General features: G+C 39.0%; 1 protein-coding gene and 2 pseudogenes across 1 annotated transcript; 2 read left to right on the forward strand and 1 right to left on the reverse strand.

The window, feature by feature from the left end:
• The first annotated feature begins 462 nt into the window (after positions 1 to 462).
• Positions 463 to 2,982, forward strand: LOC126802394 (receptor-like protein kinase THESEUS 1; annotated as a pseudogene).
• A 4,182-nt stretch (positions 2,983 to 7,164) lies between these two features.
• On the forward strand, positions 7,165 to 8,298 carry LOC126803719 (F-box protein At4g00893-like). The gene has a single exon (XM_050531471.1). It carries the CDS (start codon positions 7,165 to 7,167, stop codon positions 8,296 to 8,298), a length of 1,134 nt encoding a protein of 377 aa, XP_050387428.1.
• A 2,293-nt stretch (positions 8,299 to 10,591) lies between these two features.
• Positions 10,592 to 11,240, reverse strand: LOC126803720 (uncharacterized; annotated as a pseudogene).
• Positions 11,241 to 24,811: the final 13,571 nt, after the last annotated feature.

The raw sequence follows: 24,811 nt of genomic DNA on the forward strand, positions 1-24,811 counted from the left end.
GCAGCTCTGGGAGAAGATATCCGATTCGTTACTGACATTCGAAATCGTCAAGTCCGACCCGTCAAGCAATGACGGGTCTGCAAACCCTGACCCGAATCCGCAGCAGCCCCAATCGCTGCGGGCGCTTCTGTGCTCGGCGACCCCGAAGCCCGGATTTTCGAAGCGAGCTAAACGGAGAAAGCTCGCCGCTTTGCGTGGTCCGGCGGCGAGCGGAAAAGACTGAAGCTTTGGGGTTGGAGGGAAATGGGAGTTTGAAGAAGGAAAATGGAGAAGAAGAGGGAAATGGGGAGTTGGAGATTAGGGATGAGAGTTGGGGGAAGGAGAAGACGAGGAAGAGAAGAGTGAAGATTTGAGTTCAGAGGGAAATGGTGTGGGTGTGAAGGAGGAGGGTAAGAAGCCGAAGAAGAAGAAGCCTAAGTGGAAGAAGAAGGAGGAGGTTAAGAGTGAGGAGGAGAAGGGCTTTGAGGTTGTGAGGGTCTGTTTTGAGATTTTGAGGGAAGAGCAAAGTGTCAATGAGACTGATAAGGAATCTGAAAGGTATTTTCTTTTCTCTGTTTTTTGTTATGGTCTTTGATTTTGATCATTGTGTTGAGTAGTTAGATTGAATGATAGCTTAAAACATGAGTAGCAACATCTGCTGACTGCCAAAGTGACAGATAGGCTTTAGAGTAGCTGGCTTAAACTGCTTGAAAAGTATAGAAATTAGGTATAGGAGTCATAAGACATGGAAACATAATCCAAAACCACAAAAGGATAAACATAATTTAGATGGGTTTTAGTGATTCCACTAGTTCCGTAATAAAATGATAAATTTCCTAGCATGGCAGAATCAATTGTGGAACCTCCAAAATAATTTGGATAACTATAAATGAATGGCTCAGTACAATGTTAGCATTATTCATTTTCTATGAATAAATCCTGTTAAAAGATAAATACAACAAAAAGTTTGGATCAGAAATATAACATATCCTGGGCATTTAAAGTTGAAATTGGCTTCAGCTATCCTATTAGGATGCATTTCTGTGACATTGTAAGTGCATCTCTACATCATTTGCTGTTCAATGTGTAAATCAATCAACTATCTGCTCTAGACACTTTTGATATCTCTAGCAGGACAATGGCATTGTCAGCAGCTTGTTTTATAGACATCGTGACGAATGTGTCAATGGGTCAGACCGGATTTTGGTTCAAATTGGTCCTCCCTTGCTAGCAGACCTCTAATCGGCTCATCCAATGCAATCTTGAATGGTTTGGAGATTATGAAAATGAGCAATTCTAGAGACAGCCTTGATGAGAATCTTCCAGGGGAGTAGTCTACAGGTTTGAAATCATCTGTAGGCAAGAATAAGTGGATGCTGCTGGCGATATGTTCTTCTTCATCAGGATTTGTCGTCTTTGTGATTTTGTCAGCTGCTTTTTAATTTGTATCTGCGTCAAAGCCATCCAAAGAAGAAAAGTACTCACAACTCAAGTTCAACGTGGCTACCACTTCCTACCCATATGGGACTTTCTGATTCTAAAACTTCGATTGATAGCTCTGCTCCCACATCACCTCCCACATCACCCATTTTCTCAGATATCATTGAGGCAACAAATAACTTTGACAAGAAATTGGTTTTGGGGGTTGGTGGCTTTGGAATGGTGCATAGAGGAGTGATAGAAAATGGGAGTGTAGTTGCAGTAAACCATGGAAATCCATGTTCTCAACAAGGACTCACAGAATATCGGACATAAATTGAAATGCTGTCAAAGATGAGGCACAGACATTTGGTTTTTCTTATAGGCTACTGTAAGGAACTTAAAAAGACGATTCTTGTTTACGAGTTCATGGCTGGCGGTCCTCTTGAAAAACATTTGTATGGCTCAGATTTTCCTCCATTGACATGGAAACAAAGGCTTCAAATTTGCATAGGAGCTGCAAAAGGGTTGCACTACCTTCACACAGGAGCAGCAAAGACAATAATTCACCGTGATGTCAAATGAACCAACTTACTTCTTGATGAGAATCTGACTGCAAAAATGGCTGATTTCGCATTGTCAAAGTTAGGCCTACTTTGGATCAAACACATGTAAGTACTGCAGTGAAGGAGAACTTTGGTTATCTTGATCCAGATACTTACTGAGAAATCAGATGTATACTCATTTGGAGTAGATTTATTATAGGTATTATGTGCTAGGCCTGCTATAAACCCTTCACTCCCGAGAGAACAGGTTGATATAGCTGAATGGCCCATGAACCTTCAAAGAAAGGAAGACTGGAGAAGATTATGGGATCGAAATCTTGTAGTGCATGTCAATCTTTGATCACTGAGAAAATTTGGTGAGACAGCAGAGAAGTGTTTGCTTGAATATGGGGTTGAGAGACCAATAATGGGAGATGTATTGTAGAATTTGGAGTATGCTCTTCAACCACACGAGGCTTCTATACAATTCACTGCTTAAGCTACAACTAGTGCAAATAATTTCAGAGGAGAGGCACAGGAAAGCATCTCTGGTCCTCAAGGATGCAGTTAGAAACATGTACGCTGTGGTAGCATTCAATGCTGGTTGTGGTATTTTTTTTCTACCCAGTTATAGAGCATGTGCAAGTGATGCAACTGATGCAAATCAGCAACATTGAATAGATCTTATGATTTCTAGCAGAAGGAATGATCATATTTCTCCAGCTGTGATTTCATTTGGAGGTGAAGTACATATATATTTACCAGTCTTACATGCTATATTGTCAAATGTCAGGTAGACTTGGTCACGTGGCAAAGGTCATATCATTTTCAATGGCCATGGTTGCAATTTGCAAAAGAAGCGGTAGCGAAGTTGGAAGAGGAGTCCATAGTCGAAGGTGTAATAGTCCATCCCATCTATAGTTAAGCATTCAATGGGTGCCCAAGGAAGCAGAATACATTGTTAAGATTTCAGAGTCGGATAGTGCAAGAGTTATCTTGAGAATTGAGCCGTGAGAATAGAGAGTGCAAGCAATATATATATATAGTCCCTATCCAGAATGAAGCTTCACTCTGAAATTTCAGAGTGAAGTTCCAATTTTAGCACACTTTTCGGTCAAATTTTTTCACCATAAGAGATTCAATATTTAGATATGTTATTCAAGATCATCTCTATAAAGTTTCATCTAATTTGATAATGATTTGAGCTTTCAAAATTGAGATTTACACGAACGGTTCACGTTGAACAGTTTTAATTCATTCATTGATTTAATCTAATTTCAATACCTTAACGATGTCCGAATTAGATGAAATTTTGTAGAGATGATCTTCAATAGCATACCTAAATATTGAATCGCTTATGCTGAAAAAATTTGACCAAAAAGTGTTTCAAAATTAGAACTTCACTCTGGATAGGGACTGTATATATATATATATATATATATATATATCTTCTTGGCTGTGTAGGTCCACACCAATAGTTTTGGTGCAGATTTCTATTTTTATACAATTTTTCGATTAAATTTTCTTATTTTCACTGTCTAGTATCTATATAATATTGTGTTGGTTATTTATGCAAAATTTCAGCCAATTTGGTGATCGTTAAAGCCTTCAAAATTGTATATTCCTGTTAAAAACATGAACGGTTCATGTTTGATAAAATTTAGTTTGTCAAATTTGTTTTTTAATTTTGAGGACTGTAATGATTACCAAATTGGTTGAAATTATGTAAAGATGATTTACATAATATTATTTATATACTAGATAGTGGATGAGAAAATTCGATCAAAAACCAGTGAAAAATAGAAATCCGCACCAAAATCATTAGTGTGGACCTCTTTATCCGAGAAAATCTATATGTATATAATACATATATAATCAAATCCTCATGAATGCCCGACCAGCTCTTATGAGCTACGTTCTTTTTTTGATAATCACTAATCGTTACCCGTTTCTCCTATTCACTAATCTCACATGTTTGTTGTGCCTAATGCAATCTAGTGACTGCCTTATATAGGCTCCTATTTAGATAGTCTACAATGCTTTTAAAAAAAATTCTATTGAATAGGAAACCTAAACCAGATAGGAAAGTGGATATTGAACTAGATATCTCCTTAATTACTGAAATAGAAAATGAATAAGTCAACGGGGCCTCTGGGTTAAAGGCAAAATAGTAACAATAATAACATATATTAATCGCTGCTTATAGGATATCGTTTTCTGGGTTGAAAACGTAACTCATGACTATGAGTTTGTCATTTGAAGAAGGAAACTGCGTCGGAGAGGTTTGGGGTTGAGAAAAAGAAGAGGAAGAGATGAGGGGATTTTGGGTTTAGAGTTTGGAGCAAATTAGCAAAATGGGGGTGTGAAGGAGGCTAAAGACGCCAAAGAAGAAGCTCAACTGTTGATGACACTAACAAGGAAATCGAGAGGTATTTTCTTTTCTTCTGTTATCAACTTTAAATTTGATCATGGAAGTTCAGGTGTTGTTAGATAGAATTAGGTGTTGGTTGATAATCTGATAAGCAGTTGGGTTTCTGTTGATGCTTGATTGGTCTTTGAGGTCATTGTTCTATCTGGAGGCAAGATCGATCGTTGGGTTGGCATTTTGTTCCTTGGCAAAACCTTGTAACTGCAATTTCTTGTTCAGTGACTGCATCTCCATTAGAAGGATTGTCATCAGCCATGTTTTCAGAAAAAAACTTTGAGTGATGAGATTACAGCTGCAAAAGTTCCTTAAAAGTAAGAAGCTAACATGACAAACATGAGGAAATAGTACGTGACACACAAAAACATAAATATACATGGCGGCGCGTGGGAGGAGGTGAGGGCAGTAGGGACTAGGTCATCCAGCTAGGACGGCGTAGGAAGTGGAGTTGTACGTTTTAGGGGCTGCGTGTGAGGTCACGCGCGGTTTCCGGAGGGTGGCGCGTGAGCCCCACACACCGCCACATGCAGCGGTGCGTGAACAATAATTTCATAAAAGTAACTTCTGAACAGTACTTTTTAAAAGTAAATTTCTAAGCGGTAACTTGTAAAAGTAATTTCTGAATAGTAATTACTTGAACAATGATCTGGTGAATAGTACTATATGAACAGTAATTACGTAAAAATTATAATTTGTTGAATAATAAACAATATACTGATTCAGCATCTGAGGTTTTACGTGTCGTTTCTAACCACTTTATTATGCAATTAGGTGACCGACAAAACGAGTGAGGGAATTACTCTCGGTGTCGTGGGAATTACACTCATGCAATAAGGTGAGTAAATCTCACTATGACGAGTCTACCCTTGATGGTGACTCATATTTACGTTTTCTTAAAAAGATCGAACTATGACATGTATAAAATATAGTGGGTTGTGTATGTGTATAAAATGGTAAATACGATATATATATATGAGTTGTTATATTATATACTGTTACGTTCTTATTTCCAAATGAATTTATCTTGGGGCAACTATATTTTTATTATTGGGCGAGAGTTGTTTGATTGTAATACAATAAACATGTGTTGATTGTTATATTGTACGCGGTTTTAACATTGAGTCTTTAAAACGTTTTCTGGTATTCGGACGTATTGGCAGTGGTCGGAACCGAGCCTTGGCCGGATGTCGTTTACGATTCAGTTAGAGCTCTAGTCTGTCTGTCAGTGTACTGCATGAGGGGTAATAGATGGGTTGCCTGGGTCTCATGAGTACCCATATTTTTGAGTGATATTTGGTAACAGATGGGTTGCCCATTATCGGTCAGCGTACTGCATGAGTGGTAATAGATGAGTACCTAGATCTCATGAGTACCCATATTTTAAATGTAATTGGGTAAACAGATGGGTTGCCCAATGTGTCATAAGTACTTATATTTTCAGATGTTATTGGATAACCAGATGGGTTGTCCAAAGTTTTACGAGTACATTTATTTTTAAATTTCATTTGTATTTTCTTTAGTATGCGATGTGCGTTATATTACTGGTTTACTCATACGAGTTGTAAAGCTTACCGGGTTTACCGGGTTTGTAGATACAATCCCGGTGCACCTATTCGATGGTGAAGGGGATAGTTCTGCAAGTACGGATTATTGGAGGATTGAGAGGATGTTTTATTTCCATTTGTTATAATGCTTGAATTATAAACTATGTTTTGTAATAATCAAATCGATTGAGTTGTACTTTGAACTCAGTTTCGATACACTGTGACTATAAGATAATTTCAATATATTTGAGATTGTTTTAGAGTTTTTCATGACTTCGATTTCAAATTTTATAAATCGAAATTTCGGGATCGTGACATATACACTCTAGAATTGTTGGTTTCCTCCATCAATTCTGAGCCAAGTTTAGTTGAGAAGATTGTTTTCTAACAACAACTTGAGCTAAGGGCGTAATGACTTCATAACAAAGGAAGGCTAGGCAGAAGTTGTAAATCAGTCAGTTCACATAAAAGTAGGCTGTCTTCAGGTCTAAAAGCTTCAACTTGAAATGGCTGCGTCTGCCTAGATCAGCAACTTATCAGATATCAAAAAGCATCAAATATTTCCAAGCATATCCAAAAAAATATAGAAAACTAGTAGTTTGTTAAAGAAGATATCTACACGCATAACAACTATTGGCGAGATTAGCTCTCCTTCATCTCAGCTCAATCCTTGAGCATGATTTTCTCCACTGATATTACCACAAATTGTGTGATTGATTCACTGATATGAATCTCCATATTTATAGCTTTTATTACTGTATATTTCATTCTGTAATAGGCTCAGAATCACGGAAACAAATTTGACATTCATCCCTACCATGTCCACCTCACAGATAAATGTCAAAGTGTCATTTTTCTCAATAAATATAAAACCATAATTATTATAAAAGACATTTGACATTTATTTGTGAGTTTGGCATGAGATTGTCATGGTAGGGGTGAGTGACAAATTTATTTCCCCGAATCATAGATATGATGTATATTGTAATCAGTTTGAATCAAGGAAATATAATTTATAACAACAGACTGACGGTTTATTTCATTTTCCCATTTCAGTAAGGATTTCTAGTTCCAGTAAATTTAGGTTTCTTAATTTTTTTTATATATTTTGAAAGGGAGGTTTCCTAGTTCTAAGCGAAATGGGATTCCTACTGGATAGAGCCTATATAAGGCACTCACTAGATTGCATTCGGCATTCATCAAATACACAGAATAATCTCATTTATTTGAAACGTACAAGAAATCAATCTCCATGGGAGCAACGATACGTAATTGCCAAAGTAAGAAGAACGTCGTGACTGACTGGTCGGGCCTTCATCAAGATTTTAATAGCTGCTTCGCGGAGCAGATAGTTTCCATGAAGGATTTCTTTGCTTTTGGAGGAGTTTGCAAATCATGGAGATCAGAAGCGATCAAGGAAAACTCTAATGCAGCTCTGAGATTACAGCACAAAGTTCCCATCCTCCTCCCTCCAAAGGAGTACAATGATCCCATCCGCAATATTTACAGCCTGACAAAAGGTCATATTTACCAGCTTGATTTACCAGAAACTAAAAGCAAGATTTGCTTTTCTTCTTTGGGATGGTTGTTGACTATATCCTGGGATTGTTCCAACCCCCATCTTTTTAATCCATTAACTCATGCCCATATTGAGCTACCCCTTATTTCCAGCAGATACTGGGAAGGTAATGTCAGAAAGCTTGTATTGTCATCGAACCCTTCTTGGACATCGAATTATGAGGTCCTGCTTATGTCATCACATTGTTTGGCATATTACAGGCCTGGTTACAACAATGGCAGATGGAATGTTCCTTTACTGGAGCTGGTAGTATTATTGGATGCCGTTTATTACAAGGGACAGTTCTATGCACTGGACTTTCGTGGTAAGCTTTTTGTTTGTGAGATGGAAGATCCTAATAATACCCATCTGAGGCTTGTTGCAGAGGTTCCTTTGGAAATACTCTTAGGCCCTGAGATTCATCTTAATAAAGCATATTTAGTGGAATCAGCCACAGGGACCCTGTTATTGGTTCTCTCCTTATTTGATGAAGACTATGATACAACTATTGCTTGGAGGGTGTTCGAAGTGCCATTTGATGATGGTAAATCATGGGCAAAATCAGAGGTAAAGAATTTGGGGAATACAACCTTATTTGTGGGTGCAAACTATTCTTCATTCTCGATTGAGCCTTTAGATAATTCTGTATGCAAGGCCAATTGTATTTATTTCCTAAATCGGAGTCACGTATCTACAAGAGATCACATCGACATGGGTATTTACTATATGGATGAAGGGAAAATAGAGAATCACTTGGAAACATTGCTTAATTTTCATTACAAAGGAAAGAACCTAACGTCACATTCATGGATCCAACCGAGTTTCTAAACTAATGTATTCTTCATGTTCTAGTAAAAGTTATGTTTCCCTCATCCTGCTAGTTATCTTTGTAAGATTACATTTTTTTGTTCGATAGTTCTGTAACGACCCTAAAATTTCAAGCTTTAAAACTCAAAATTTTCAAAGTCGTTAAACACTAACCAATTTCAATGAAATCAAAATCATTTAAAATGCACAGCGGATCATTACTGAGTTCTCAATACAACTCAGAAAACCAATTATTACAACCTAAATTTATAATTCAACATTACATAAGATGGGAATGTATTAATCCTCACAATCTCTCACAAAACTCACAAATAAATCCACACCAATTCTCACACACAAATCCACGCTAGAAACCTCACCACAAATAGGATACGAACGACTTCGAGTCTCCGGAGTCGTCACTCAATCTCCACTAATCAAGACCTGCATAATTATCCTCTACATCATCGAATTGGTGCACCGGGATTGTAAACACAAACCCGGTAAGCTTATAGCTCGTATGAGTAAAATGAAAATATAATTCGCATATCAATATATACGAAAAATCACAATCAACAAATATAAATGCCCTCATGAGTCAATGGACGGCCCATCTGGTTGTCCCAAAAATATATGAAATGAAAGTGCTAATGAGAAATCGGGTAACCCTTCCGGTTACCCAAAAACATTTATAATACTAATGAACGCTGGTACACATCCGTTACCCCTCACGTAGTACACCGCCGATATTGGGTAACCACCCGCTACCCAACATCCAAAACAATATGAGTACTCATGAGCCGATAACCACCCGTTACCTCACATGCAGTACTCCGGCAGACAGACTAGAACTCTAACTGTATCGTAACTTTCGCCCGGCCAAGGCCTAGGTTCCGACTTGCCAAACACGTACAATAATCTCACATCATATTGTACAAAATCAAGTCCGAAGACAAATCAACATTTTAACAATCTCCATGTTAAAATTCACGTACAATAATCTCATATCAAATTGTACAAATCAAAGTCACATGCTCGATAATATCTTGTCATCGAAATGACATCATCACGATAAAATCAGAACAGTATATTATATAGCAAACTATATATATATATATATGTACTTATTTACCATTTATACAATATATATATATAATCCATTATATCATATACATGTCATAATTCATAAACACGTCCGAAGACAAAACGTTTAACAACACATTAAAATCACGTACGATAATTACACCTCATATTGCACAAATTAATTCACATGCTCGTCATATAATTCTCGTCATCGAAATGACCAATTCCAATGAATTCATAACAGTATATAATATAGCAAACTATATATATAAGTACGTATTTACCATTTATACAAATATATATATTCCATCATATACATGTCGTATGTCAATATTTAAAACTCTTGCAAAAATCTTGAATTCACCGCAATGGTAGATTCGTAAATATGTGAGATTTTACTCACCTTATCGACTCGAGCGTAATTCCACAATTTCCGAAGATAATTCTTTTCCTTGATTTATCGATCACCTTGAAAAGATAAGAAAAGAATTTAGAAACGTTTCGTAAACCTTTAAATGCCGTAACAGTAATAATCGGTTACTGTTCAGCAATTTTCGGTTTTACGAATTTACTGTTCACTAAGTACTATTCACTTTTAATGTTCACGTATTTACTATTTATGTATCAATGTATAAATACACATCCAATATGTATCTCTGTACGAGTACATACTATTTACGTATTTCTGTACGTATAAATATTATTCATATGTACGAACTGTCTCAGTAAATAATAATTACCGAATTACCCTTCCAAAATTACTTTTTACATTTACTAAAAGTAATTTACATTTACATTTACCGTACGTAAATCACCTTTTTACATTTACCGTACGTAAAAATAAATTACAAAATTACCCTTTTCAGAAATACTGTTCACGCCGCCGCACGTGGCGGCGCGTGGGGTGCACACAGAATTTTGTTTTAGAGGCGAAATCGATGGCCAGATCAGTGTCTGCAAAAGGATTAGAACTCAAGTATTGTACTCTAATTTAAACAATATAAATGATGTAAATGTACTCAGAATTCGAAGCTAGAACTAGGAAGTTCATGCAAAAGCTACTAGAACAAACCTGAAAAGTCCATCTGCGTAGTGTAAGAACCCGAGCATTTTTAATGGTTAAAAACAATGAATCAAAGTCGCTACTGCAGAAATCGGTCTCGCTGGGGCCTAGTTTGAAATCAAGCATGGCATCTACCAGATTAAAATGCCAAATTAAAGGGAGGAAACCTCAATAATGAAAGGATTGAAGCTTAGAGGTTATGAGGTGGAGAGACTCCAGGTGCTGACAGTCTAAGATGGTTAAGCTGAGTAGCTTTGGACTGGACTCAATATGCAAACTTTGTAAACCATCACATTCAATGATATTCAAATTTTCAAGAAACTGGAAACTCGAAAACATAGAAGAAAGTGCCTCATTGGTAAAATTGGTTACTGCTTTTGATGTAGAGTTTTGACATAGAAAGTAGAAGAACAAGGTTGATGGTGAGCTACAAGGCTTTGGACATTTTGGTTATATTTGAGCTGTAACTGTAAATCAAACTGCCTTAGAGGGTACTCCTCCTTCTTCCCTGTAGAAAAATCCAGATGAAGTTTATTGTTTGGTGCAGTGCTTGCTAAGAGAATATCTTTACCTTCACCGAAGTGTAATTCTAGCCTTCTCAGATGCCTTAAGGGATTGAATTTATCAAAATGGGATAGGAACTTAGAAACTGCATCAGGAACTTCATCTATGGCTTCATGTTCTTCCATAGACCTCTCCACCTACTTGAAATTAAACTACTTTCTAATGCAGATTCTGAAGGAAGAAAAAAAATGATATGGCAAATGATCTCATTTGGTAATCTACCAAACATATTATCTCTCTTTTGCTCCCTCATTATCCTATTAACTTAAACAAGGTAGAAACCAAGAAATCTAGAATGACTGAGTATACTAGTATTGGAAAGTTGAAACATTAAGATGATACCTGTGACATTTGGCTAGTTCTTCTGCATTGGTTTTATAGCTACTGAGCTTCACACTAACTCCCAACTATCCGATACATTCAAAGTAGGACTTGTTCTACGATCTTGACTAGCATAATCTATTAGATAGATAGTAAGATTTCTGATTTTTATAATGAAGAAGACAATACTGATATGCATAGTTATAGACTTGAGAAGAGAAAATTAGAGATAAACCCAATATTAGAGCTCCCTTTTGAAATTAAACCCACACTCAAATGTTTTTTCAATTTGGAGTATTTCATAATACACCCAATTTTTGAAAGCTCTTTAAAAAGAACCCATCTAGTTTTTTCTTCATTATAAATTGAATTATTACTATTCTCTTAAATTTAAATTACAAGATGTCATCATTAAAAACTGATTAGTCAATCAACAAATTATGCTCTTAATTATAGATGAATGAAAGCATAATTTGTTGATTGACTAATCAGCTTTTAATAGTGACATTTTGTAATTTAAATTTAAGAGAATGATAATAATTTAGTGTATAATAAAGAAAAAACTAGATGAGTTTTTTTTAAAAAAAAAAGCTTTCAAAAAATGGGTGTATTATGAAATACCCCAAAATGAGGTCATGAAGTTGAATAGCTGAGCTTCTGATGTAATTAAGCAATTGACTTGCACAAAGTTGCAAGATTATCTTGTAATTCTTGTTTGAATTCCAGTTTCATAATACAACTTGCCCAGAAAATCAAAGATAACGGAGAGAATTAAGACTGTGTCAAGATCTATAAGAAACCAACAACTTTTTCTACTTAAACAAACCCCCCGAGAAGGCTGTTGCCTAAAATTTGAAAGAAATAGTGTGAACAAACAATTAAAAACGCGAAGGCAACAATTAAGGTAAATGTAGTCATTGGTTGCGCATGCTAGAACTGGACAGACACTTCCCCTGGTAATAACAAAATGCAAGAAGAATAGAGTAACATCATAGTCATAACGTTTTGATATATTGGACCTATCTAATCCCTTATCCATGTGTTCCTATGACAATGCTTCAGTTTTCGTTGTTTGTTATTAAAATTCCTAGTACCGGTTCTCATCTTTTTCCTTGGTCAATCCAATTACTTTCCCAAGAAGCATTGACAAGTGCTTCCATCACCTAGAGTATGTTTCTAAACAAGATTTCCAACAAATGCAAGTGAAACACATGTTTTATAATGTTGTGAAAATGCCTTCATTTTTTTCAAGAGGAAAATATATATCACTTACAGAAAATGAGTATTTCAGGATTCATTTCCTTAAACTAATCTGTTTGGATAAAAATTACGTGAAAATTATAATTCTTGTGGAAAATAAATTAGGGATAAGATGGAGATTCTTCACTTGAATTCCATTAAAAATATGTGTTTTTTTAATTCTTTCTAAATGACCTTAATTTTTGTTATTTTAAAAAAAATTATGTAATCCCGAGAAAATGATATTCTCAAATGATAGAATTGAAATCTATTAAATTATAATTCCCATAATTTTATAATTTCTATGGAAACTTAAATTCCAATATCCAAACACACAATTACGGAATCACTTACGTGATGATCATAACGGCGGAATTTCTGCCTATTATCAAGTCACTTAAAAATAATACTGAGATCGATGACAGCTTAACCACCGCACATAATCGAGTTAATACAAGTCTAGGTATAGAATTCTCATACTCAAGTTGAGTCGTGCCGATTCCTATCAGAATACAACCAAGCTAAATTGGGTGGAGGTCTAAGCGGTTTAGTACATAATGGATAAAACTTACCAGACCATACCTGGTTAGCCCGTGCCTGACCGCATCCTATAATAGGTTGACATGTGGCAATTTACAATATATCTTTATTTTGTTGCTAACAGGGAAGAATTCAGTTTAACGGGACGACTTATTCAAGGCTTTCAAGGGCTTTTCCCCCCAAATCGCAGCAGCTGTGAAGTGAATATAATATAGGAAAAAACTTGCGTACAAACTAGTATGTACGCGTGCGTCCAAACTCTCGTTTATTTGCACATTTTGCGAATATAAATACATGATTTTAACCGTTCAAAGGTTTAGTTCATTACTAAAGATCATTTATGTAAAAGATCAACATAAACAAAAATCGTCTTCATAGTCGATTGCATCAAACAAATGAACGGTTATGGTGAAAGTTAGTAGTCTCATGATCAACCGTCAATTTTTTTAATGCAATCGACTATGAAGACGATTTTTGTTTATGTTGATATTTTACAGAAATGATCTTTAGTAATAAACTAAACTTTTGAACGGTTAAAATCATGTATTTATATTCGCAAAGTGTGCAAATAAACGAGAGTTTGGACGCACGCGTACATACTAGTTTGTACGCAAGTTTTTCCCTATAATATAAGAGTGAATTTCTTCGTTTGATTTGATCATAGGTAGCAACCCACCATAATCGTTGTCCTATATTTTATATCCATTCATTAGTTGAAATAAATTACTTGTAATTGCTTGATGAATTCATACACAGATTAATCATATATATAGCTTAATCTAACACTAATTATTCCGTGAATCACGGGCCGTGATTCACGCCGACACTCCTCCTCAAGTGGGTGCATACATATCAACCATGCCCAATTTGCTAATTGAATCATAAAAGACATTTTTAGACACTCTTTTTGTGAGCATATTGACAAGTTGCTCTTCTATAGAAACAAAAAGAAAACTAATGATCTTCGCGTTTAGCTTCTCTTTTATAAAGTGACGATCAACCTCCACATGTTGTGTACGATCATATTGCACATGATTATGTGAAATATCAATAGCTTTCTTGTTGTCACAGTACAGCTGCATAGCACATTTAGGCTTAATACCCAAATCTTGTAGCAAATTTCTAAGCCATAATAATTCGCACACTCCTTGAGCCATACCTCTATATTCTGCTTCAGTACTAGATCGTGCTACCACCTTTTGTTTCTTACTTTTCCATATAACAAGATTACCCCCAAGAAAGGTAAAGTACTCTGATGTGGATCTCCGATCTGTAATATTTCCAGCCCAGTCTGCATCTGTGAAGCCACAAATTTCAAGAATATTATTGTGATTAGAGAACATTACTCATCTCCCTGGAGCTGACTTCAAGTACCTCAAAATCTTTACAACAACATTCATATAGTCCTCACTGGGATTATGCATGAACTGACTCACTACACTTACTGCATACGCAACATCTGGTTTGGTATGTAATAGATAAATTAGGCGTCCAACTAGCCTCTGATAACAAGGTTTTTCAGTAGGGACTTGATCTGGGTACTCTACTAACCGATGGTTCTGCTCAATAGGAGTATCAATGGGAGTGCAGTCCAACATACATGTCTCTGTTAGTAGATCAAGAATGTACTTCCTCTGACACATAAATATCATCACTTCCCCGGGCTACTTCAATGCCTAAGAAGTACTTGAGTGTACCTAGGTCCTTCATCTCAAACTCTGTGGCAAGCTGTTTCTGTAATCTATCCACCTCAACAGTATTATTCCCAGTAACTACCATATCATCAACATATATAATTAGGGTTGTTACATTCCCTTGTTAATGTTTGAGAAATAACGTGTGGTCTGAATTACTCTGTCTGTAGCCAATTTTCCTCATGAATTGTGAGAATTTTCCAAACCAAGCACGAGGTGACTGTTTAAGACCATACAAAGACTTTCTCAATCTGCATACAGAGGTAGTTGGAGAAGCGGCCACATATCCAGGCGGAATATCCATGTATACTTCCTCTGTTAGTTCTCCATGAAGGAATGCATTCTTAACATCAAACTGCCTAAGTGGCCAGTTCAAGTTAGCAGCAAAAGAGAGCAATACCCGGATAATGTTTATCTTTGCAACATATGCAAATGTATCATCATAGTCTATGCCATATGTCTGGGTGAACTCCTTCGCTACTAGGCGTGCTTTATACCGGCTCACTGACCCATCTGGATTATGCTTCACTATAAACACCCAACGACATTCTACAGCCGTCTTGCCATGTGGTGGAGTTACAAGCTCCCAAGTTTTGTTTTTTTTTTTGTAATGCTTCCATCTCTTCCTCCATTGCTTTCCTCCATTTTGGATCTCTCAATGCATCCTGCACTTTGTCAGGTACTGATACAGTAGATATTTGATTCACAAATGACTCATATGACTTAGATAATCTTTTAGTAGATATAAAATTTGCCACATGATACTTAGCTTTAGTCTGAATGGTAGGTTCATATTTTTTTGTTAGTTGACCCCGAGTAGACCTATTTGGCAAAACATATTGTCTACTATTAGCCTTAATAGAATGACTAATCTCAGATGAGTGATCTTCTGTACTTGGAGAGCATTGCTCATGGATATAAACAATTGTACGGGAGACATGAGGGTGTTTGAATCCCTATTTGGCACAGCCCATGTGGCATGACAACTAAGCCGAGCCCGTAGTAATTACTAAAGTTACCGCGATCATGATATTTCTGCGGCCACGATATTACCATGGCCATTGTGATTTATGTCGGTTTAGACTTTAGCTTGATCAAAGGTACGAGGCATTGTCAGTTTTGATAAATTGACCGCGTCTTAATGATGGAGCAATCAGAGGTGAAGACGTTACAATTCGTTGCCAAGATTTTGGTTCTTAGCTTCAATAGGAATTTGTATCTCCTGTGAATCATCATCAATTAGGATTCATTTGTAATAAATCTCTGACAATTAGTGTCAAGATTTCATTTATTGTTCTTTATGTAGTTTTGCTATAAAAGGGACCGTAGGCATCATTGTTAGAGGTCCTCGACCAAACGCTCAACGCGGCTACACTGTTTTTCTTAACAATACAATTCTACAATTCACAACACACTAGTCTCTTTTCAATTTCCAAGTTTACTTCATCGTTTTCTTTACTGGTATTTATCTTTCTGCACTTTTCTATATCGTTCTTTATTATATTGTTCTTTACGTTCTTACTTTATATTTCCCCGTATTTTCTTTATATTGCTTACATTAAGTATTAAGAAAATCACAAAGAACCACAATCACCATCACATTCACAACATCCACCCTTACCACACAACACTAAGATCGTGGTTAGCTAGCCGATCCGTGTTAAAGTCCTTGTATCAAGGCATTGAGAACCCCGCGGCCGAGAGTGATCCTTCCTCGGCCCACAATCGTTTGATTACAAGTTAGATCCACGCAAACAACAACTTTGAAACCTCGCTTGGCCCCTTGGCCGCGAGTTGGCACGCCTTAGCACACGTCACAAGCCAGAAGGACACGTGGACGCCAAAGAGGACCCCGGCCTATTGACACAAGGCCGGGACGATTTTTGAGCCAACATCTTTTGGCACGCCCAGTGGGACGACTGGGTGAATGTTACCAGATCCCTACGCTAAAGCTCGGGGAGATCATTGTTACAGGTGTAGGCAGGAAGGCCACACCTCTTCATTTTGTCCAAATAGATCTAGAACTTCAAGAGATATAGTGGGAAATATGTCTGGTTTTCCAGTGACATCTAGTTCAACCTCGGGTCCAAACATGACAACTACGACAAGTAGGGTTTTGTCACATCCATCGAGTGGGGCTTTATCAGCATCCGCCGCAATCTCTACTATAGTATCGACCTCAAGAAATGGGAGTCAAACCATTTTTGGTCGACCGCAACAGTCACAAGCAGGGTCTTCAGGCCATGTAGGAATTACAAGTGGAGTGGCTTCTCGGCCGTATGACCCGGTCGCTTATCCGTGGGGTCTGCCACCAGGGTACACTCCTCTGTATGAGTCGGTAAATGCTTCTACTGGAACTGCGGCTGGTCCATTCCCTTGGGGGTTCTCACAAGGTTATAATCCACTGTTCGAACAACCTAATGTGTCAACGACAACAGAGCAGAGCAGCCACCATGGAACCAAACATCATGTTTCAATCCAGTTTTTGAGCCCATGCCAGTGAGTGCACCAGTGACAAATGCTCTCGATGTAACATGACAAGATGTTCATAATGAAGTCGATAACATTGATGATGGAATTGGTCGGTTAGGCCAGAGGCTTGAAAATTGTATTGGTCAGCTTAATCAAAATTTGGGAGTTCAATCAGAGATGATGAATGCCTGGTTACGTTGGTTTCAAACTGGAACCGGAACACAGATGCCGCGTAATAGCTAGTGTGATGGTAGTCAGCCTTGGTCATTTGAGCCAGGGCAAAGCAGTCAGACACAACAAAATCCGCCTTCAAGTGGTCAGACGGCACCAACGCTAATAAGACCAGCAATGACCATTCATTCTTCCACTCAAACACAACATGTTTTTCCTAGCAGCCAATGGAGACAAAACATAAACAATCAAAATCATGGAAATCCGAATTCTCGTCCGCAGAATCCATCATACCAACAAGCACCTCATTTGAGCACTTCCACACGCCCCACATTGCCTGGCAGTCAACAAGCATATGCTCAACAATATGTTTTTGGGTCGCAGCCGTGGCCAATACAACCGACATGTCAAGGTTACGGCCAACACTTTCAAGCACACTTTGCTACATCATTCCAGACTCCACCACATTCTATGACTCCGTACCAAACTCCATTGTATCATGCTCCGCCTTATCAGGCTCATATCCCACCGCAGCAGGGATGGCCACTGGTTCCACATCAACAACAAATGGCGCAACCGGGGCCTGGAGATCTTAATAGGCCTGTACTTTTTAATGACATTCAACACATGGTAGAAGGCATGGTGGGGGATCTGCGTCAAAGGGTGGATCGTCCCACTTATACAAAACCATATCCACCTCATATTGATCTCATCCCATTGCCACATCGTTATCAAGTGCCATCTTTCCATCTGTTTTCAGGGGATGCATATCAATCTACGGTTGAGCATATCGATCATTTTATTTCACAGTGTGGTGAAGCTAATAGTGAAGAGAACCGTATGCAATTGTTTGTGAATTCACTTACTGGTTCCGCATTTTTCATGGTTCGTCAATCTTCCACCTAATTCCATCCATAATTGGAGGGACTTGGAGCGAGCATTCCATGATCGATTCCACAAGGCAGAGCAGAATATTCCTGTGGCTGAACTAGCAAAATCATTTCAAACGGGGGCTGAGTCGGCTCAAGAGTATATAGGCAGATTCAAACTTCTCCGGACCAGGTGTAAGGCACAGTTACCAGAATCAGAGTTTGTGGAGATGGCATTGGCCGGACTTGGTTTTGAGTTCAGAAAAAAGTTTGAGGGATTAACTTTCAGAGATCTATATGAGCTAGAGTCAAGAGTAATCCGTTATGATGCAATTCTTAGAGAAGAGCTACAGAAGAGGCTCGCTTGGAAGGGTACCTACTACACGAGTCAGGCCGTAAGTGCGGCCCAAATTGAAGAATGGAGTAGTGACGACGATATGGCCGGAATAAATTCGGCCGAACTCTTAGTGAAGCGCCCTTTTGTTTTTGCAAGGGTTTAGAGAAAACTGAGTCAGCCGCATGTTCACTTTACACCACTTCTAAAACCACACAACGCACATATATATTTGATATTCGCAAGGCTGATTTGATCTTTGATCAACTTTTAGCCGCGAAATTGATTACATTATCTGATGGGCATGTTTTGCCAAGTCCTGAACAAATGAAAGAAAAAATGTTTTGTAAGTTTCATAATTCTTGGAGACATTCCACTAACAATTGTGTGATTTTTCGTGATCTGGTGCAGGATTTAATTGATCAAGGAAAACTAAAGTTCCCTAACGTGTCAAGTTCTATGATGAAAGTGGATACCAATTCTTTTCCTACGACTACAGTGAACATGATCCGTGTCGGCGGTCCTACATCAGCAGGTGTGAGTTTGAAGCAGAAGGATCTTTCAATGGCTGAAGAAGTGATGATTGGCTCCATCAAGCTCTCTCCTTCCAAGTTGACAGTTGGTAACGTTCCCGCTCCAACTGTGTTATCTGGACGGTGTCAGCAGGAGTTATGTCTGGTTGATATCTTAAATGGTCGTGATAAGCCTGCACCCAAGTTACCTGCACAACCTGTTCAGAACGTATCTTCTGTGCTGGAGTCGAATCGTCAATAGTGGAACTGGGGTTTCAAAAAGAGAACGACAAGATGTTCCTAAGTGTGAGAATGAGTCAATCAGGAGGAAGCTTTCTTATGGTAGTCCTTCTCGTGATACGAAAGAAAGAGTTGTTTCTCCAAAGCACAATAGTAACGATCGGAGGAAAGGAAAGGCCCCGGATTACGGTGCTAACCAGGTTTCCCAAACCTCTGCTCGGGAGTACAGGGGTGAACGAAAGTATGGGGAATGCAAGATGCAGACATATAAGCCTCCAGTGACTCACGATAACAGGTGGTATGGTAGAACATCGAGAGAACATGATATTGCACCCTTGACAAAGACTCATAAACGCCGACATCAGCGGGAGGTCGCTCTGGCTAGAAGGCTAGATTCGGTGGAGACAGGTCCAGTAAGACACATGCGGCTTGAAGGTGGGAACAACATACACTATCGTGGTCGCCAGGAGAAAACTAGTGGGCGTCAAGGCCATAATGGTGATTATCAGAAACTAGTGCCTAAGTTACGAGTACAAGATAAAATGAAAGAACCTAGTTCTTCTCATTGTGATAGTGTGACTCGTTCGAGTGGATCTGGTGCTCAATTTTTTAATAAGCCTGTGGCTCAAGAGCATCATGCGAATTTGGTGGAGCCGCGGCCAAGTCCAACCCTTGAGAAGTTGAAGGTTGCAGTTGTTAAAAACAAATTACCTCCGTTCTGTGGTAAGAACTGGGTTGCTATGAAGGAATACCACAAGACACATTCGGCTTTGGCTTTGTATGGACCTACATGGGAAGAAATGGACACCATGAAGGCCTTGGCAGAGAATCCTAGACTTGAACCTTTCATGGTGCAGAATACTTCAAGTGCGGCACTAAAAATTCTATACCAGGCACGATTAGACGGCGTGGAGATATTTGCAAGCAAAGAAGACTTGCCCGTGTCTGGAGGAGACCTTAAGTATTTGGAAGGTTATCACAAGATGTATTCAGTTGTTAGTACGTATGGGGTGACTACACAAGAAAGAGAATTGTTACTCAAGATGGAGGCACGTATTCACCAACGTTAGCAGGAATATGCTGAAGTAGTTGGCGAAGGTGATTCGGACTTTGATTGAGACGAGGAGTTGGCTACAATAGACATGGAACCTTGTGACTTTACTCAGCTTGATATTGAAGAAGAGTTGGCCGCCATGGATGTGGATCATTGCGGCTCTACAGAACCTGTTAGCTCTTGCGCAGTCAACGGTAAAGGTCTGAAGAGAGTCTTTGCTGATCCTGAGAAATTCGTTATTGATGATGTGCAGCCAATGATTGAAGTAGAGGAAGAATTAGGGTCGGTGGCACCACCTGAGTTAAACCTTGGAGAAGAGTTGGTTGACCGCAATGGTGACTTTGTTAGCTCCGGCCAGGTTCAGGATCTTCTTGGATGCAATGAAAGTTTCACCAGTCCTGATGTTGTGCTCAACCTTGTTAGTCAGAGTGGAACCGATGCAGTAGGAGAACTGGACGTAGAGTCTGTTCCAGTGCCACCGATTGAAAACGCTGATGTGACTCTGAACATGGTGTATGTTCTTCCTCTTGACTTTTTGGCTCAACCAGACCAGCCTCACCACATGGATGGGGACGTGGAGGAGATGGTACTACCCAAAGTTCTCATAGAAGAGTCATCTCAGGTTCAATTTTCCAAACCTACGTCTGAGATGGTTAAACATATTAGACCGCTATACATTACTGCTTGTTTTGAAGGGTATCCTTTTTCTAAGGTGTTAGTCGATGGTGGTGCCGCGGTTAATGTTATTCCTTTATCTGTGATCTCCAAACTCAAGAAGTTCGAGAAAGACATTTTACCAGCATATTTGGCTGTATACGATTTCTCTGGTAGTAAAAAGCAAACATTGGGAGTGATTCCATTGGAGATCAAGGTAGGAAGTAAGAGTATTGTTATGGGCTTTTATGTGATCAAAGAAGATACGACTTATAATGCAATTTTGGGTCGTGACTGGATACATAAGCACATGTGCATCCCTTCTACTCTCCATCAGATGTTGATTTTCTGGTCCGGGGATGAAGTTGAGGTTGTGAAAGCCGATGACAAGCCGTTTAAGGCTACGGCTAATGTGGTTGAGGCTGCATATTATGATGATCATTTTGGCACATCAGAGGTGCAGCGAGAGGACAATACTGGCAGAATTACAGGGGTTACAATGCGCAGGTTAATTTCACTTGGCGCCGAGACTATTGTAGAAGACTCGGAGCGTCCTGCTTTGACTAAACTTTTTGATTCAGTTATTAATGAATGAAGCCCATAGAAACAAAGAGAAGATGGCCACGGTTGAAAGTTCCATGAAAAACCTGCTGGCCTATTGGCATGAGAAGGCCGCTAATTCTGGCGCGGCCGTCAATTTAGTTGAGTTTTTGTCAGAATCAAGACTTGAAGATGAGATCCAGATAGAAGGCCTCAGCCATGCTCCAGCCGAGTTAGAAGACACTCCACCGGAGGTAGAGGATCCTAGGGAAGAGATCAATCTTGGCACACCCGAAGATCCAAAACCACTCTTTATTAGCAAACTGCTTCCCAGTGAGTATAAAGAGGAGTTGGCAGCTTTACTTAGGGAGTATAAAGATTGGTTTGCTTGGGATTACCATGAGATGCCCGGTTTAGACCGGAGTGTTGTAGAACATAAACTACCTTTGTATTCTGGTTGTAAACCTCATAAACAGCCATCTCGGCGATTTTCCGCCGAGGTGTAATCAGAAATAAAACATGAAATAGAACGATTACTTTATGCTGGGTTTATTCGAACTGCTAGGTATGTAGACTGGATATCTAATGTTGTTCCCGTTAGAAAGAAAAATGGAAAACTCAGGGTTTGCATTGACTTTCGAGATCTAAATGCGGCAACTCCTAAAGATGAATATCACATGCCCTTAGCTGACCTTTTAGTGGATGGGGCATCTCGTCATGAAATGTTATCTTTTATGGATGGTCATGCTGGTTATAATCAGATTTTTATAGCGGAAGAAGATGTTCACAAGACCCCTTTTAGATGCCCTGGCGCACTTGGAACATATGAATGGATTGTCATGCCGTTCGGCCTTAAGAATGCAGGGGCTACATATCAACGTGCCATGAACATGATCTTTCATGATATCATTGGCCGTATTGTGGAAGTCTATATTGATGATGTTGTTGTTAAATCCAGGCAACAGAATGACCATATTGCCGATTTACGACAAACCTTTGTCAGGATGCGCGCTCATCAACTCAAGATGAATCCACAAAAGTGCATTTTTGGGATTTCGGCTGGAAACTTTCTACGCTTTTTGGTTCATAAATTGGGCATTGAGGTGGATAAGAATAAGGCAAAGTCTATCATTGATGTGCCACCACCAACAACGAAGAAGGAGCTGCAATCTTTTATAGGCAAGGTAAACTTTTTGAGACTATTCTGCAGGAAAAATCCAGCCGTTTTCTCCTTTGTTACGTCTTAAGTCAGAGGAACGATTTATTTGGAATGAGGAGCATCAGTGTGCTTTCGAGGAAATCAAACGTTACCTTACAAACCCTCCAGTACTTGTTCCACCGATTAGAGGGCGGCCGCTCAAGCTATATTTGGCCGCGGCCGCAAAGTTGATTGGTAGTTTTTTAGCGCAAGATAAAGATCAAGGGAAGGAACGAGATGTGTACTACTTGAGTCGCATTCTAACGCCAGTAGAAGAGAGATACACTCCTGTTGAAAAGTTGTGTTTAGCGTTGTATTTCTCAGCCATTAAATTGCGACATTATATGTTGCCATCAATAGTCCTGGTTATATCCAAGACTGATTTGATTAAATACATACTTACTCGGCCGATCATTTGTGGCCGCATTGGAAAATGGACTATGGCTCTTTCAGAGTTCACTTTCAAATATGTAGCACAAAAATCTGTAAAGGGACAAGCATTGGCTGATTTCTTGGCTCATCACCCATCTGCAGAGATGGAATCCATGGAGGAAGTTGAGATTGGATTTGTTGAAACCATGCTGAATAATTTTTGGACAATGCACTTTGATGGCTCTAGCACAGAAACGTTACCGGCGCTGGTGTTACAATTGAGTCCCCAGAAGGTGAAATATTCCCATTCGCATTTCAGTTAGATTTTCGTTGCACCAATAATTAGGCTGAATATGAGGCCCTCATTATTGGGATGGAGATGCTCCAGGAGATGGGAGCTCGGCGTGTTTTGGTACTTGGGGACTCACAGTTAGTAATTAATCAGTTGATTAAGGAATTCAAATGCACAAGTTGGTCTTTACTACCTTACTATGTTCTAGCAGATCAACTGGCTGAGACTTTTGATAGAATCTCTTTTGTCCATGTTCCACGAAAGGAGAATAGTGATGCTAATGAAATGGCACAGCTTGCCTCCGGTATGCACTTTCGGAAAACAGAAGCAAGTCGGATAGTTAAGGTCTTTAGAAGAACCATGCCCGCCTTACAAGATCGTGGTGTCCCTGTAGGCAGTCATTTGGTATGGAAAGCAGTCATTCCTGAGACCTTGAAGGATCCACGATATGGGAAATGGTCACCTAGATGGGAGGGGCCATTTGCGGTCGATCGAGTAATTGGTAATGGCGCGTATCATCTTCGGGACCTTGATGGCGAGCTAAACCGCATGCCCATAAATGGACAACACTTGAAGCAGTACTATCCCACCACGTCGGAGGTGTCCGAAATCCAACACATTTTTTAAGTGACACGACTTTGTGTCTAATGCACAATAGTCAATTCACTTTGGGGGGCTACTTATCTTGCAACCTGATGAATCAAGAAGGCTTGACCGCACCTTGCAACCTGATGAATTAAGAAGGCTTGACCGCACCAAAACAATGATCGCGGTTAATATAGGGCATTACAATTTGTTGTGGCCGCGGTGGAAGCCGAAAAGCAATTTTTTTTCTCTCTTAAAAGAAATAGAAATACTAACAATAATCATCTTTGATCCCTATGCATCCACATCTGACATATTTTCATGACAGGAGTTTTTCCCACATAGCCCAATCGGCTTCATACTTCTTCATGGCAGCTTCAAGTCCTTCCTTGCTTTCTATGAAGGTTTGAGTCTCTCTACCGTGTATAGAGAATAGTTTGAGTTCTTCATGATGTTCTCTATACTCTTGGTTTATGGTGTTTGATGTTGCGGCCATACGTTCGCGGATTGCGATCACTCGACTTTCCAAATCAACCAGATCTTGGGCATCCTTTTTCAATTCGTTACGCAGTTCAGTTAGTCGTGCGGCTCGTGTAGACTGGTGCTCGACGATCCGCCCATACTATTCTCAAGAGCGTGGCCAGTGTCCCACTCGTCTAAAGCATGTGTGAAGGCAACCACATTGGCGTCTGTGATTTCAAGATGGTCCTTAATCTGTTGTACGTGCTCATGGCTGA

This window comes from Argentina anserina, chromosome 7, assembly GCF_933775445.1.
Source record: "Argentina anserina chromosome 7, drPotAnse1.1, whole genome shotgun sequence".
NCBI classification, from domain to species: domain Eukaryota; kingdom Viridiplantae; phylum Streptophyta; class Magnoliopsida; order Rosales; family Rosaceae; genus Argentina; species Argentina anserina.

Coding starts and splice junctions, on each gene's coding strand:
- LOC126803719 (XM_050531471.1), top strand. CDS start 7,165: ATGGGAGCAACGATACGTAATTGCCAAAGTAAGAAGAACGTCGTGACT.